Genomic DNA, 13,678 nt, shown 5'->3' on the forward strand with positions numbered 1-13,678 from the left:
GCATGCGACTGGGATATTTTTCTTTATTTTTGCTTTTAAAATTTATGTCCGAGAAATAAACAGCAACCAGGATAGGAAACGGGCTACAGGAAGTCACTGGTGTTCTCTAATGGTCCAATAGAAAGAAGAAGGGAATGGCAGTATTAGTAATTCTGCTGGCATGCATGAAAATACGGTAGTGTGTGAACATTTGCCAAACATACATAATCAAGATGCTTAAAAGATGGTCTTCTATTATAAGATCTTTTCTTCTATCTTACTCATAATGTAATTTTCTTATAGTTTATTTAGATGATCAAGATTTAAGAGTGTGAAAAAATAATTAAGGAAATAGTCAAATGGAAAAACACTGAATGCTACAATGATCTAAGCCTACTGCTGGAGGGAAGTATGAAAAAGCCAGCATGATTAGAAAAGGCTTCCATCTAAACACGAGGAGGCAGGAATTGAAGACTTAAGGGTTCAGTCATTGTGCTCAGAGAGCAACCTAATCCTGTATCTCGCTTTTTCAGAACGCTGGCTCTGTCCCACTGCAGCACTGTGGGGCAGGGGGAATGCTACCTTGTGGTTTCAAAAGAAAAGAGAACTGGGCTGTGCTAGTCCGAGGTAGGAGTGTGTGTGTGTGTGTGTGTGTGTGTGTGTGTGTGTGTGTGTTGACAGGGGTACTTTATGTATGACTATAAATTCTCATGATGAAGTCATGGCAGAGGTGAACCTCCGTTGATTTTGATGGTGAAGTCACGAAGGCATTAAATAAGTCATGGGGGAAAACACTTAAGCATAGAGATTCATTAAAATGCCTTTTTTGATGCCTTATTAAATGCAAAAAAAAAAGTTACACCTCTCACTGTCTCCTGCGTTCTCTTCTTAATTCACTTATAACTGTAGTTGTTGGGAACTGAATTAGGGAGGCAATTCTGCTTTTTCAATTCAGACTTCTGTGTGTCTCTTTTCTCCATCAATCTTAGAGTAGGAAGGGGCATTGGAAGTTGTCTGGTCTGAGACTGCATCTGATGGTTTCCATAAGTGTACCTACAGTTCCTGCTGGAATCCTCCTACAGAACACATATGACAAGGTTGACAGCAATAATTTAAAACCTTTGTTTTCTGTTTGCTTAAAAATCGGACCTCCCATAACTTCTACCTTAGTTTTACTTTCTCTCCCTCAAACTATGTATGTTATGACAGTCATTCAATGCCAACTTTTCCAAGTTACTGGAAGAAGCAATTCTGTCCCCTCCAAATCTAGAAGGGGACATGTGGAAATGTTTTCTTTATTCAACACACTCTATTTCTCTAATCATTCTTCATAAGAGATTTCCAGATCACTCACCATCCTATAACTCTCTGCTGAAAAAGCTCAAGTCAGAGTTCACTGTCACTCCCATTATCAAATAGCTACCGTTTATTAAGAATATGCTATGTTGCAGAAAGTGTTCAAATTAAGCATCTGCTTTAATCTTCTCGATAACGGCTTTTTGAGGCAAGCATTTTCACCCCCTATTTTTCTGGTCAGGAAACCGAGGTTCAGAAAGCTAAACTTCCTTGAAATCCCATGGGTTACAAGTAGATAAATCTATTTTCACACCTGGGTCTGGTGGCTCTGAAGAGTGCTATCCTATAGGAACTAATGAACAAAACACGGCAGACGGGATCTCTCTGGCCCAGGACCCGGGGGGGGGGGTTGGGGAGGGGGTTGGGCGCTGGCCACATTCGGGAAACCACACGCTACACTTCCACAGAAGCCACTGTGACCGCATGGAAGTTTCTGACAGCTACACCACACGGCTGGTTAAGGCTGAGTTTGTAATTGACTTAAACCCAAGGATTAGTTTCACCCAAACTGTTATTAAATCTGACCACCCCTTCCCCCAACACATTTCTATTTTGCATCTGATCCTTACAGAGTGAAGTCTGGGCTCCATTTCTGCTAAACACTATCTTGCTAGTTTGCTTCCATGTCACACACTGTCCGCTTCATGAGAAACCTGGGTTCTGGCACATGGGCTGTTAGTCACATTTAAAGGTCTATATTACTTAAAAATATTGTTCAGCTATTCGTTGTGTGTGTGCCTTCATCCAAGATGTTGATAAAAACTCTGTGTAGAGGAGGGCAAAACCAAAGGACACCTTCCCTAGGGCAATGTTTTTCAACCACCGTTTACCTACTATACCCCATGCACCCCACCAGTCAAGATTTATGTTCTGCAGTGCGTATCTAAAATCAACAGTCACTCTGAACATGTGTTTTCGGCTGTATCTTGTTGTCGCCTTCAGAACCACGTCTCTGATTCACAATCCATTTTTCTTATTCAACCAGTCAGCTACAAATGAATCCATTTCACTTTACTATGCCCAAATTTCTCTATTTTCTCCACAAGTATGTCAATCAGTAGTGACCACATTTTCTTCAACTACCAATGTCTGTTGTAAAACTGAAAATATTCTGCTGGCCAAGGACTTTATGTCTCAGAAAAAGAGAATTACTCTTAATCCTTAAGAATCCATCAACTTTGGGGGCACCTGGGTGGCTCAGGCAGTTAAACATCTGCCTTCGGCTCAGGTCATGATCCCAGGGTCATGGGGTCAAGCCCCACATTGGGCTCCCTGCTCAGTGGGGAGCCTGTTTCTCCTTCTCCCTCTGCCCCCTGCTCCTGTTTGTGTGCTTGCTCTCTCTCTCTCTCTAATAAATAAAATCTTAAAAAAAAAGAATCTGTCAACTTTATAAAAACAGTATTACAAAAGAAAATAACTGACCAAAATTGCCATGTCACTCAAAATGTTCAGTGACATTAAAAGTAACACTGAATAATATCCAAATTTAATTACAACATAAAAATTCTGAACTCAAAAACACAGATTATATAACACATTTGAAGCATGGGATATAAATTAAGTTTAACAACATGATCAACACTTACATGTACCTCAGTTAGCCCTGAAGCACTTATCCCCCCTACACACAAGGCACTATAAACTTTCTTCTAGATTCTTCTTTAAAAAGCTCTGGTAGCCATGACTAGACAACGACTGCCAGGTAACCCTGTTTATTCCATTAATAATACAAACAACAAAAAGACTCTCCTCAAAATTAAGAAAAAGGTTCACTTAGATCAATTTTTCCAGAAAGTGGATCCACCCTAGAAAAATACAATCTCTCTCATGGTTACAAAAGTCTTTAAGCTTCAGAGTAAAACCCAGGTAGGAGTACATTATCAGATCTCCCAATTTCCAGAATAAATCTCTAAGTCAGTAACTGGATACTCTGAGCTCAGAAATTAGCCAAAATCAAAGCCAGAAAAATGTAAAAGAGGGATCTGTGCATGGCACGCCATAGGTAGGACCCTTGGAACGTGCCTTGCACTCCCTGCAGCAGCCCATCGTAGGTGTCAGGTGACAGGGTCACAGAAATTCTATCAATATATGATGCAGTAATTTTTGATCTAAGAATTTTTCAAAAACTCCTTTTTTCCTCTATGTTCCTGCAAATCTAAAATTAGTACACCAACCCCATCCCCACCATAAATGACATTATCAACATGAAATGGATTTGAATCTTATGACCCAAGAAAAGGACTGGGTGCAGGACTGCATCATGCAACACAGAAGAGGAAAGATGTGGGGCTGTAGACAGAGAAAGCAGAGAGGAGTGAATGAGGAACCCAGGAAATCAGGTGGGCTTGGAGCTGGCGGGGTCTTCGGATGACTAGAAGTGCGTGACAACACACAGACACTGCTTGTGGGGCCCGGGAGAGCCTCGCAGCACACAGAGCAGAAGAGGCGAACTGTGTAGACCTGTGATGGGAGGGGCGGGTGGGGAGGGCGGCGTGATGTCTCCGCCGGACCAAGGGCAGGCGGCTGAGGTGGGAGGAATAAGCTCTTGGGAAGAAAACGTTCAATCTGAAACTGAATGGCCTTGCTGAAAGAGCGAGCTGCCCCCTCCCCGCTGTGGGGAGCCGGCGCTGTGGCTAGTGCCCACCCGGACCCGCTCCTGTGCTTTCAGTTCACGCCCTGTGTGTGTGTTCTCCGTGACACATGGAGAATCCCCCCATCTCCACTGCTATGGACAGTGGTGTTCTCATCTGTTAACTTGGCCTTGTTAAATGTCTCTGACAAAAGTCACTCAACTGCTCCTTCTCTGAGAGGGATTTTAGTTTTCTTCACAAAAAGAACCAAGGAGAGTAGGCCCTTTTACACGCAGGCTGCAATGCCCACCGCGATGTACATTTAAAAATTACTCCAAGAGGAGGACATTCACAGTTCAAATGATCCTACCAATGCTATATACAGAAATTTACAAGTTCATACCGATTAAAAGTTGCAATCATTCCAATACAAAAGATATTACTAATTTAAAATAGAAAAAGTAAAATTATTCAAATAGAAAAAGTACTCAAGGAGAAAAAGGGAATTCATTTAAATGATAGCTCATAAGATATTAAAGAAAAACTTGATTTTTAAGGCCCCCATTTTTTTCCCACCATGGAAAGTGCTGGAGATTTTTTTTTTTTAATTAAGATCACTTTTTTCTTTTGACATTTTTCTTTTGATTGTAACATTTTGGAGACATTATAAGTACTTTTAGTAATCTGATCTCCTGTTGGAGGCTTTGAAAAGAATTTTGTATCTAGAAACTCAGTCTGAATAACCTTCCAGAGTTCTGAAAACAAGAACGTGTCTTGTATGTTTCATACCAACATTCTCCAGTTCTCATTATCTGCGCTAAAAAAGGTTTAAAACATGCACTCACCTCCACATCACAGGTATATTCTGATCCATCCAGAAGTATCACTTTGCACTGCATGCTCTTAGGCTTTTTGACAATCTTTAATGGAGATCGAGATAGTTTACTGCTAGATGATTTCTGAGAAAGTTTATCGTCTTCCAATTGCTGATATTCGAGCTGTTTTGCAGCCCCAGCAGCGAACTCCCGTTCCTTGTCAGTGACCTGTGAAGAGCAAACAATGAACAGTTTTCAGTGCAAGGCAGGAAATAAATATTGCATTGCTCAGGCAAGAGCAGAACCCTTTAGACATAAGCTTTCCTATTTCCCAGAGCAGGAGAGATGTCAGGATCAGGATACTGTGAATGGATATGTATGCCTACATGGATATTTATAATGCTAATGGTTTCACCTAAATAACTTTTGCCATTTAAATGTACCAACGAGCTTCATTTCAGTTTGACTTGAGAATTTAATTTAGAAGCACAGAGTTAGCAAACGCCATCAAGACTTCACTAAGCAAAGGAGGATACAAATGGACTCCTGACTTTTTAAAAAGGCATTAGACAGTACAGGTCTTTAAAAATAAATCATTTAGATTTTATTTACTGTACTCTGTTTTCTTCATTCACTGGCTCCTTCTATGACTCACAATGCCTTACATACATATAAGGTATCTTATAAACTTTAAGGCCTAGAGAGCTTCAAGTATTAATCTTCTCAGTAATTTTACATCTGTTAAAATATTTGATTCAGCTCTAAATCAATTCCACGAAGCCAGCAGCACTGAATTTCATCACAAAGTAATCCCCTTTAGTCTGTTCCCTCCCTCACTGTAATGAGCCAGTGTAAGAGCAGATCACATCTGTCCAAAAGCTTTAATCTGCTTTCAGAGCACAACAGTGTAGTCCAGGCTACACTCAGAACGGCAGAGGATGTCCTAACGGTTAAATTCTCCCTTCCATCAATAAATACCCTTGGAAATCTCTATGTGCAACTATTTTCTTTACATCCCCCTTCTTTATATATGTGTGTTTGCATACATATGTTTCATTGAAGTACAGTTGAAACAATATCACAAGTAGTTTCACCTGTACAAAATAGTGATCAAACAACTCTATGCTGTGCTCACCACAAGTGCAGCTAGCATCTGTCACCGTACAATGCCCTCTTCTATTAAATGATCACCAATGGTATTAATGTGCAAATTCAATTCATGGGCCAGACTATCATTTCCACCAGTCTGCAAATGCACACTGACAGACCAAAGACAGACATGTTGCAAAATTCAGGTTAGGCCCCTTGGCTGAGCATGAAATTTCTTCTCTCACAAACATACTATTATCCTAGTAGCTAAAAGCACATGACCTTGACTATAAAGGTTTATTGAGGTTTATCACTTCAACTTTTCTTTCTTATTAGTGGCTACAATTTTATGACACTCTAATCACAAAGTTATCTTGTGGTTTATTTATTTTGGATTTTAGGTATGGATTTCTGCTTTTATAAAGTCATTTTCTACCTAATTCCCTCCAGATTATAAATACAGTCCTTTCCTCCACTACTTTACACAGGAATTCAGGGCAAAGTTGTGAGAAGTTCTTCAGAATAAAAAGACCAATTTGCTGAGTGAAGGGACCATGAAAAAACTGAAAAAACAACTTCAAAGGCCAAAACAGTTGAGAAGGCTAGAGGTAGCTAAAAGACGTAAATAAAAGAAAATCTGCGCTCGCAACTTGGTCCAACTTTTTTTTTTTTTTTGGACTATTAGTCTTTCATATCAAAGCATTAAAATAGTGCTGCAAAAAAGCTCAAACATGAATTTTGGCCTTAAACTAGTTGAAGAAGTTTGGTAACCTTGGAATTTTTTTTAAGATTTCTTTATTTTACTGAGAGAGAGTGCGCGTGCACACGCGTGTGCACACACACACACACACGTATGAACAAGCATGGGGGGAAGGGCAGAGGGAGAGAGAGGATCTCAAGCAGATTCCCCGCTGAGCACAGAACCAGACACAGGGCTCGATCTCACGACCCTGAGATCATGTCCTGAGCCAAAATCTAGAGTCAGCCACTTACCCGACTGAGCTACCCAGGCACCCCAGTAACCTTAGAATTTTATATCATATATTTGCTAAGTGCTTATAACTTATATAAGACTTTCACACTTTTAAGATTTTTTATTTGAGAGAGAGAGAAAGAGAGAGCACAAGCGGGGTGGGGGAAGGGCAGAAGGAGAGGGAGTGAGAGAATTTCAAGCCCCAAGCCTGCGGTTGGGGGGCACTCAATCTCAGGACTCTAAGAGCATGACCTGAGCCGAAACCAAGAGTCGGATGCTTAACCAACTGCGTCACCCAGGCGCCCCAAGACTTTTGTACTTTTAATTCACATTTTCATCTCATCACAGGCAAAGTCAACAGAAGCTACATTTTTATTTAAATCTCACCACCTGGAATCAACTTTTTCTCTGTATTGGGGAAGACGAAATTTCATTTTTCCTCTGATAAAATGAAAGTATCTGTATGAGGGGCGCCTGGGTGGCACAGCGGTTAAGCGTCTGCCTTCGGCTCAGGGCGTGATCCCGGCGTTCTGGGATCGAGCCCCACATTGGGCTCCTCTGCTATGAGCCTGCTTCTTCCTCTCCCACTCCCCCTGCTTGTGTTCCCTCTCTCGCTGGCTGTCTCTGTCTCTGTGGAATAAATAAATAAAATCTTAAAAAAAAAAAAAAAAAAGAAAGTATCTGTATGAGACTGTGCTTTCTGGGCTACTTATAGGTTAACTCCAGACACCCCTGAAACCACGAGCGTTCAAAGGGAGGTGTTGTTTCCAAAACACTTCAAGCACGAACCCATCACTGAGCCTCTCATGCACGTTTTCAACAACTTCATAACAGCAGACAAGGACCTCAACGAAACGTCCATTGTAGTCACATACACAATTCAAAAATATCAGTATCAGTGTCAACCCTTTTTGCATTCCTCCATTTCACTGAATCCTCATGACAGCTCTGGAAGGTAGGTATCTAGGTCTCCTTACCCTCATTTATACACAGGAGAGAAAAGGGTAAAGGGCACGGTCTCCACAAACTTCCTCCATAAAACTAGCAGCCTGGAATTCAAACCCGGCCATGCCCATGTTTTCATCACCACAGACTACCAAAATGTACTTCATTTCACCTCCAACATAACTGGGCTCCTAGCACGAATCAAAGAAGCGGAGAGCAGAAGAACCTGAGAAAACAACCTTTTCTGATCTCTTCATCTTGTTAATGAGGAAGCAGAGGCTCAGAGGCTGAATGCGTTCTCTGAGATCCCTAAAATAACTAGGGAAGAGGCAGGATTAACTAGTTCTCCTGACTCGGCAGCCAGTTACCTTTCCCTCAAAGGGCTTTAGCATCATTTCTCTCATCTTGTTTCAGACATCTGACTTCCGGAAGATAAAATACATGTATCACATCTCGGCACAGAAACTCTTTCTTCTGTACAATTATTTCCCACTCTCACATTTATTTCCTTTCAGAGTTAAGAGGGAAGAATGGATAAAAAAAAAAAAAATCCAGTCTGTAATTTTAAATTTCTGAAGGTTTAAAAACAATCTAAACACCACCATCCTCACATCTCCAAAGAAAGAAACGGTAAAGGAAAACCATGATGACAACAATGGCTCCTTACGTTTTGTTTAATAAGTTGGAAGGATAACCTCCAGCTCCCCATCATGAAACATTTTAGATCAGACACAGCATCTATGTACAGAACATGGAAATAAATGTTATTTTTAATACTGCTTAAAAGCAGAACATAAATACCATGGGAAAAGAAATAATTAGGTTGTAAACATAGTTTAATGTCATAATAATGTGTTGTGCCTTCCAAAGAATTTTACTAACATGCTGATTTCGTGTCTCTTCTCTCAACATCTTGTACAATTTCTAGCTTGACACATATGCTTCCAACCTAGAAAAAGGTCAGTCGTTTGCAGGGACACCCAGATTTGCTTACCATAGCATGAACTGGTACCCTAACACAGGTTGATTTCAGGTTTGAAGTTTCAAGCCAAAATAATTTAAACATGGATTCATTCAAAGCCCAAGCATTAACCATCCTTTATATTTTGTATGAAAACTTTTAAAAGAAATAGTCGCATTACGTAGGACAACTTAAGTATGTCTAGATAATATGGTTGAACATACACGCACATAAAGGGGTAAAGACACCCACGTGAACGTTCACTAAACGTAGCTGGCAACATCAGCATCACAGTGACCCCTGAGAAGAATCAAAATAGCTCTAACTGCTAAGCCTGAATAAAAATTAGGAGCCTAATTAAAGCTGGTGTGGTGTCTAGCCTCCCTGTAAACCCAGATAAAACCAATAACCCGCAGTCCAGATTCCAGTGTAGGTTGAAGTGCTTTGTCAAGTGAAGGAGTTACCAAGTGAGGTTGTGGAATGTCATTCACTGAAAGTCTTAAAATAGCATCAATTTCCATCTGCCTGGGACCAGAAGGGGGAAACAGATGACCCCTCATAGTTCCCTCTAGTGCTAAGAGACCAAGGTCGGCCCAGACCCTGGAAAAAGGTCAGTACACATTCCTGACTTGGTTTTCTGGGTGATGCTAGCAGGTGCGGGGCAGCCAGTGGCGGCCTGTGTCCCGGGGCTCACCTCCTTCCTCACAGGGGTGCTGTGCGCCGCGGCCTCGAACTGTTCTAGGGCCTGGTGCTGTTCCTCGCCGCTGGGTTCGGGTTCGGGCCCCGGCCCCTGCGGCGCCCCCGCGGGCCCCTGCGCCGCCGCGGCCTCCTGGGGCTCGGCCTCCTGCTCCGGCTTGGATTCCGAGTCTGAGCCAGATTCGGTCGTCATGGTTGATTGTTCTGCAAACAGAAAATGGCAAGGTCCCGTCACTTGGTGTAATTACGTTCGCTAGGCACAAAAACTAGGATGCTTTCGGTGAAAGGCTGCGTAGAACCACAGTAAAAAAAGGGAAACATGTATGCAATGCAAACACGATGCTGCTGCACACCCCTAACAGATGACTTCCGTTTACCACAAAGATGGTTCAGAACGAACTGAACTCGAAGTCAAAATTATTTGTAATGATCACAGGTTTTCTTCCTATTAGGTTTTTGCCACAGATGGCCATAAAATGACATTAAAGTAACGTCCTACAAATTACATAACTCAGGCACACTTAATTTCAGAAAAATGAACCTTCTGCATCCGCTGGATCTACATTTTAATCTCTGGGAAGGATGATCTAATAATGGAAGCAGATATTCTTTCTCCTTCCCTCTCCCTTCCTATCTCTACCCAATGCCCCAGCTCTGCCTCTGGAACCCCTGAATCTATCCATTCTTCACCGAGCAAGTGCCCTTCCTGTGCTTTCTCAGAACCCTGTTGGCCGCTTTTGAGTGAACAGTGACCACGACACCAGAGGCTTCGTTGGCAACGTGGAACGGGTCCCACACTGGACAAGCCCTGGGTACGGCTGGAGGGAGCCTGGGAGCCCCATCTCTCCCTCCTTCACCAGCGAAAATTCACAGCTTCTTCCTGGCTTCCTCCTGTTTCCCCTGACAGTTGAAAGAGGAGTTTGTCTCGGCTCATAAGGGACTCACATGATGGTTCTTAATATCTAATAATCTTCTTTTTTTTTTTAAAGATTTTATTTATTCAATTGACAGAGAGAGAGACAGCCAGCGAGAGAAGGAACACAAGCAGGGGGAGCGGGAGAGGAAGAAGCAGGCTCCCAGCAGAGGAGCCTAATGCGGGCTCAATCCCAGGACTCTGGGATCACGCCGTGAGCTGAAGGCAGACGCTTAACGACCAAGCCCCCCAGGTGCCCCTAATAATCTTCTCTTACACCTAAAAACACCTTCTAAAATAGAGCCACCATCTTGTAACGGTTCACCAGTCAAGACACGTAAGTACTTTGTGCCTTAGTTTTCCCATCTGCCAAATGAGGGAATTGACCTGACCATATCCAAAGAACTTATTTTCTGGGGGTTCCTTCTAATGGGCATGCCACTATGCTTAAGGCAGTTTTTTTGCTTGAAACAGCAAGAGAGCAGCTGTGCCAGCAGCTACCATGTCATTTTAAGTAATTTCTTATCTTAGCTATATGGTAAATATCTCAAAAATAAATATCCCAGACTGTCACATGATTTCCCTTCCTAATTCTAATTTTATGGTAAAAATATCAGGAACAAAGGGTTAGTGTAATACTCTAAGCAAATGATACACCCGTTAGTATAATACAGAATTATCAAAATACTACTCCATAGTAAAATCACCATTTAGTTCCTATCTTCACAACACGCACTGGAATATGTTTAATAACTTGAAGAGGGAACACACAAATACCAATCCATGTTATAAACTAAATGCTACATCCATGTTTTGTATCTAAGATTCCTTTTTATAATCACCAGCTATTCTTTCTGTTGAATAAAAGATATATCAACTTGCCATGTGCTCAGTTGCCCAAAGCATATGTAAATATCAAGACCAAACACTGAACGAGATAGTGATCCAAATAAGATGAACACATTTTCTTTTTTCCTCTTACAGTTTAGATTTTTAGGCAAATCTTGAAAGTAAATATTATATTCTTCTTTGTATGCTTTTACTAGAAAGTGTGAAGTCCACAGAAAAGATAGAAAGGAGGAAAGGTGGTGGTATGGTGTAATCCAGAGCCTGTGATCAAATTCGACCTTTTAGAAGGGAGAGGGTCAATTTTAATAGTTCAGTTTGCTGAACTCTCAACTAAGTGCCAAATATAAGTCAAGCACTGCCCATGGTTTAGAAACAGAAATATATATGTTGCAACCCTCCTCACCCCAAGGAGTGGAAGAAATGGACTCTTCTCAGAATCCATTTTTTCCATCTCCCTTTCAGTAATTAAACTTTGTTTTAGCTGGTATTCCTCCATCCAGCTTGAGACCACCACGAGTTGAGGCCAGGTGATGAAGTCTGGACCAATGAGAAAAGAGAGACTATGTGTCCAGCGTTGAGGACATCTTCATAAAGGCAAGGGCACTTGCCCTAGGCTTCCTTTTTTCACTGGCTAGGGAAGAATAATCAACATTATCACCATAGACTCAGTCATGGAGGCCCCAAATTCAGGAGGATGCCGGGGCTGCCCCTTCCAACCTGGGCCCCTGGATGAACTCCCGGAGCACAGCTCAGCCGCTCTGGATTGTTTCATGCTGCAGAAATTCATTTCTGTCTTCCCTGAACCTCGCTACGCTTACTCAGGGCCAATCTAATACATATCCTTCAGACTAAAATTCTACCAAAATATAGTCATGCTCTAGTGGCTTCCATCTCAGCAAAACAAAGTAGCCTTCCCTCAATCTCACACCCTCCATCAGCTACGACCATACTTCTCTGCTTTCCACTCATAGCTTCTCAAAAAATTGTGTTAACCCTCACTGTCTTCTACTTCCTCCTTTCCCCTCTCCCTGCAAGGACCGCAGTCTGACTCCCACTGAGGTGGACAGTGGCACGGACTACCCACGCTCTTCTGTCCTGATCTCATTTCACCTCTTGGCAACCCCAGCCCAGGTGACGAGACTCTCCCTGCCAGCATGTTTCCCTCCCTTGGGGTTCAGAACACACCACACCCTCCTGCTTTTCTCCTATCTTTCAGGCTACACCTTCTTATTCTCTTTTACAGTCTACTTCTTATCCAACCTCTACATGTGGGAATCTCCTGGAAATCGCGGTTCAGGCTCTCTCCTCTTCTCATTGACATTTTCTCCCACTTAATGCTATGCTTTCCCAGGGCTTTAAACACTTCCCAGAAGCCAACTGCTTATAGACTCATATCTCTGGTCTGAACCTCTGTTCTGAGGTTTAAAACCCAACTGCCCACTTGACATTCCTCACTGATAGCTCACAAGTACCTCTAGATTTTTCTCTCTCAAGTCCGTTCCTCCCCTCCCTCTTCTTCCTCACCCCAAAAAATAGCAATGTCATTCCTTCAAGCCAGAATTCCAGAAATCAGCCCTGACAGTTCCTTTTCCTTACTTTCTCTAACTAATATAGGAAAGTTTTGCAAAATATGTTTTGCAAAATATATAATTTTTCACATACATATACAAATACCTATATAAATATTTCCAAAATATATCTTGAATTGGCCCCCTGCCACCATGCAAGCTATCATTTCTTTCCTGAACTCCTTAATAAACCTTCTCTTCCCTGTCTCTTCCTGCCCACCTCTATTCTGATCTTCATAAAACAGAAATCTAGTCACAGCACTCGTGTTAATAGCTTCCCGATGTGCTTAAAGGAAATCCAAACTCTTAACTGCCATGGCCTTCCAGCACAAGCCTAGGCCTCAACACCCAATCCATGCCCAGTGACACTGCCTACCCCTCTCTCCCACGATGATCTGGACACATGATCTCCTTTTGGTTGGCAAAGCCCAGCAAGGTTTTCTGCCTCCAGCCTTTTTAGACACTCTGCTCTCTGTGAGAACATTCTTTCCTCTGCTCTTCAAGTGGCCACCTCTGCATTCCTCAAGTGTCAGCCTGAGAGAGCCATTCCCTTTTTACATCATTACCCTACATGTGGTGCCAGTACCAACGCAGTACCTGGACCACAGTAGGCATGTGAATAATTTGAAGAACAACGAATAAAATCAACCCCATTACTATCATATCCACCTACATACGTGAATGTGTAATAACTGTTCCTCATAGCCTTTAGCCATTGTAAAATTTCTCAAGTGAGGAAAAAGTAGGTATTTCTACGTTTAACGGAAAACAGAACTCAGTTACAACTTTCAGAGCTGAAATCTCCCTACAGGTAATAGATGCTGTTGCTGATTATTTTACCAGTAGGGCAAAGGGTTTTCCAAAAACTCAAAAAGAAAACGTTTAAGTGGTTTAGAGAATCTCTGTAAGAGTAACCAAAGAGTCACTAGATCATAAAATTTAAAAATAAAATGCAAACGACTAA

At 42.0% G+C, this 13,678-nt stretch overlaps 1 protein-coding gene across 7 annotated transcripts in view; it reads right to left on the reverse strand.

Moving 5' to 3' along the window:
* Nucleotides 1–13,678, reverse strand: part of EPB41L3 (erythrocyte membrane protein band 4.1 like 3) — a 138,397-nt gene that overhangs the window by 73,801 nt on the left and 50,918 nt on the right. For 6 of the 7 annotated variants that reach the window (XM_087869959.1, XM_087869958.1, XM_045781814.2 and 3 more), the window contains exons 2-3: nt 9,383–9,588; nt 4,751–4,948 (exon numbers count right to left, since the gene is read on the reverse strand). In XM_087869959.1, coding sequence (XP_087726085.1) covers nt 4,751–4,948; nt 9,383–9,577 — 393 coding nt within the window. In that variant the 5' untranslated portion in view covers nt 9,578–9,588. Of the gene's footprint in view, nt 1–4,750; nt 4,949–8,394; nt 8,453–9,382; nt 9,589–13,678 lie in introns of those variants that run through there. The other variant, XM_087869957.1, reaches the window with a different exon arrangement.

The sequence above is a fragment of the Ursus americanus genome, chromosome 19, assembly GCF_024610735.1.
Source record: "Ursus americanus isolate L20-20 chromosome 19, mUrsAme1.1.p, whole genome shotgun sequence".
NCBI classification, from domain to species: Eukaryota; Metazoa; Chordata; class Mammalia; order Carnivora; family Ursidae; genus Ursus; species Ursus americanus.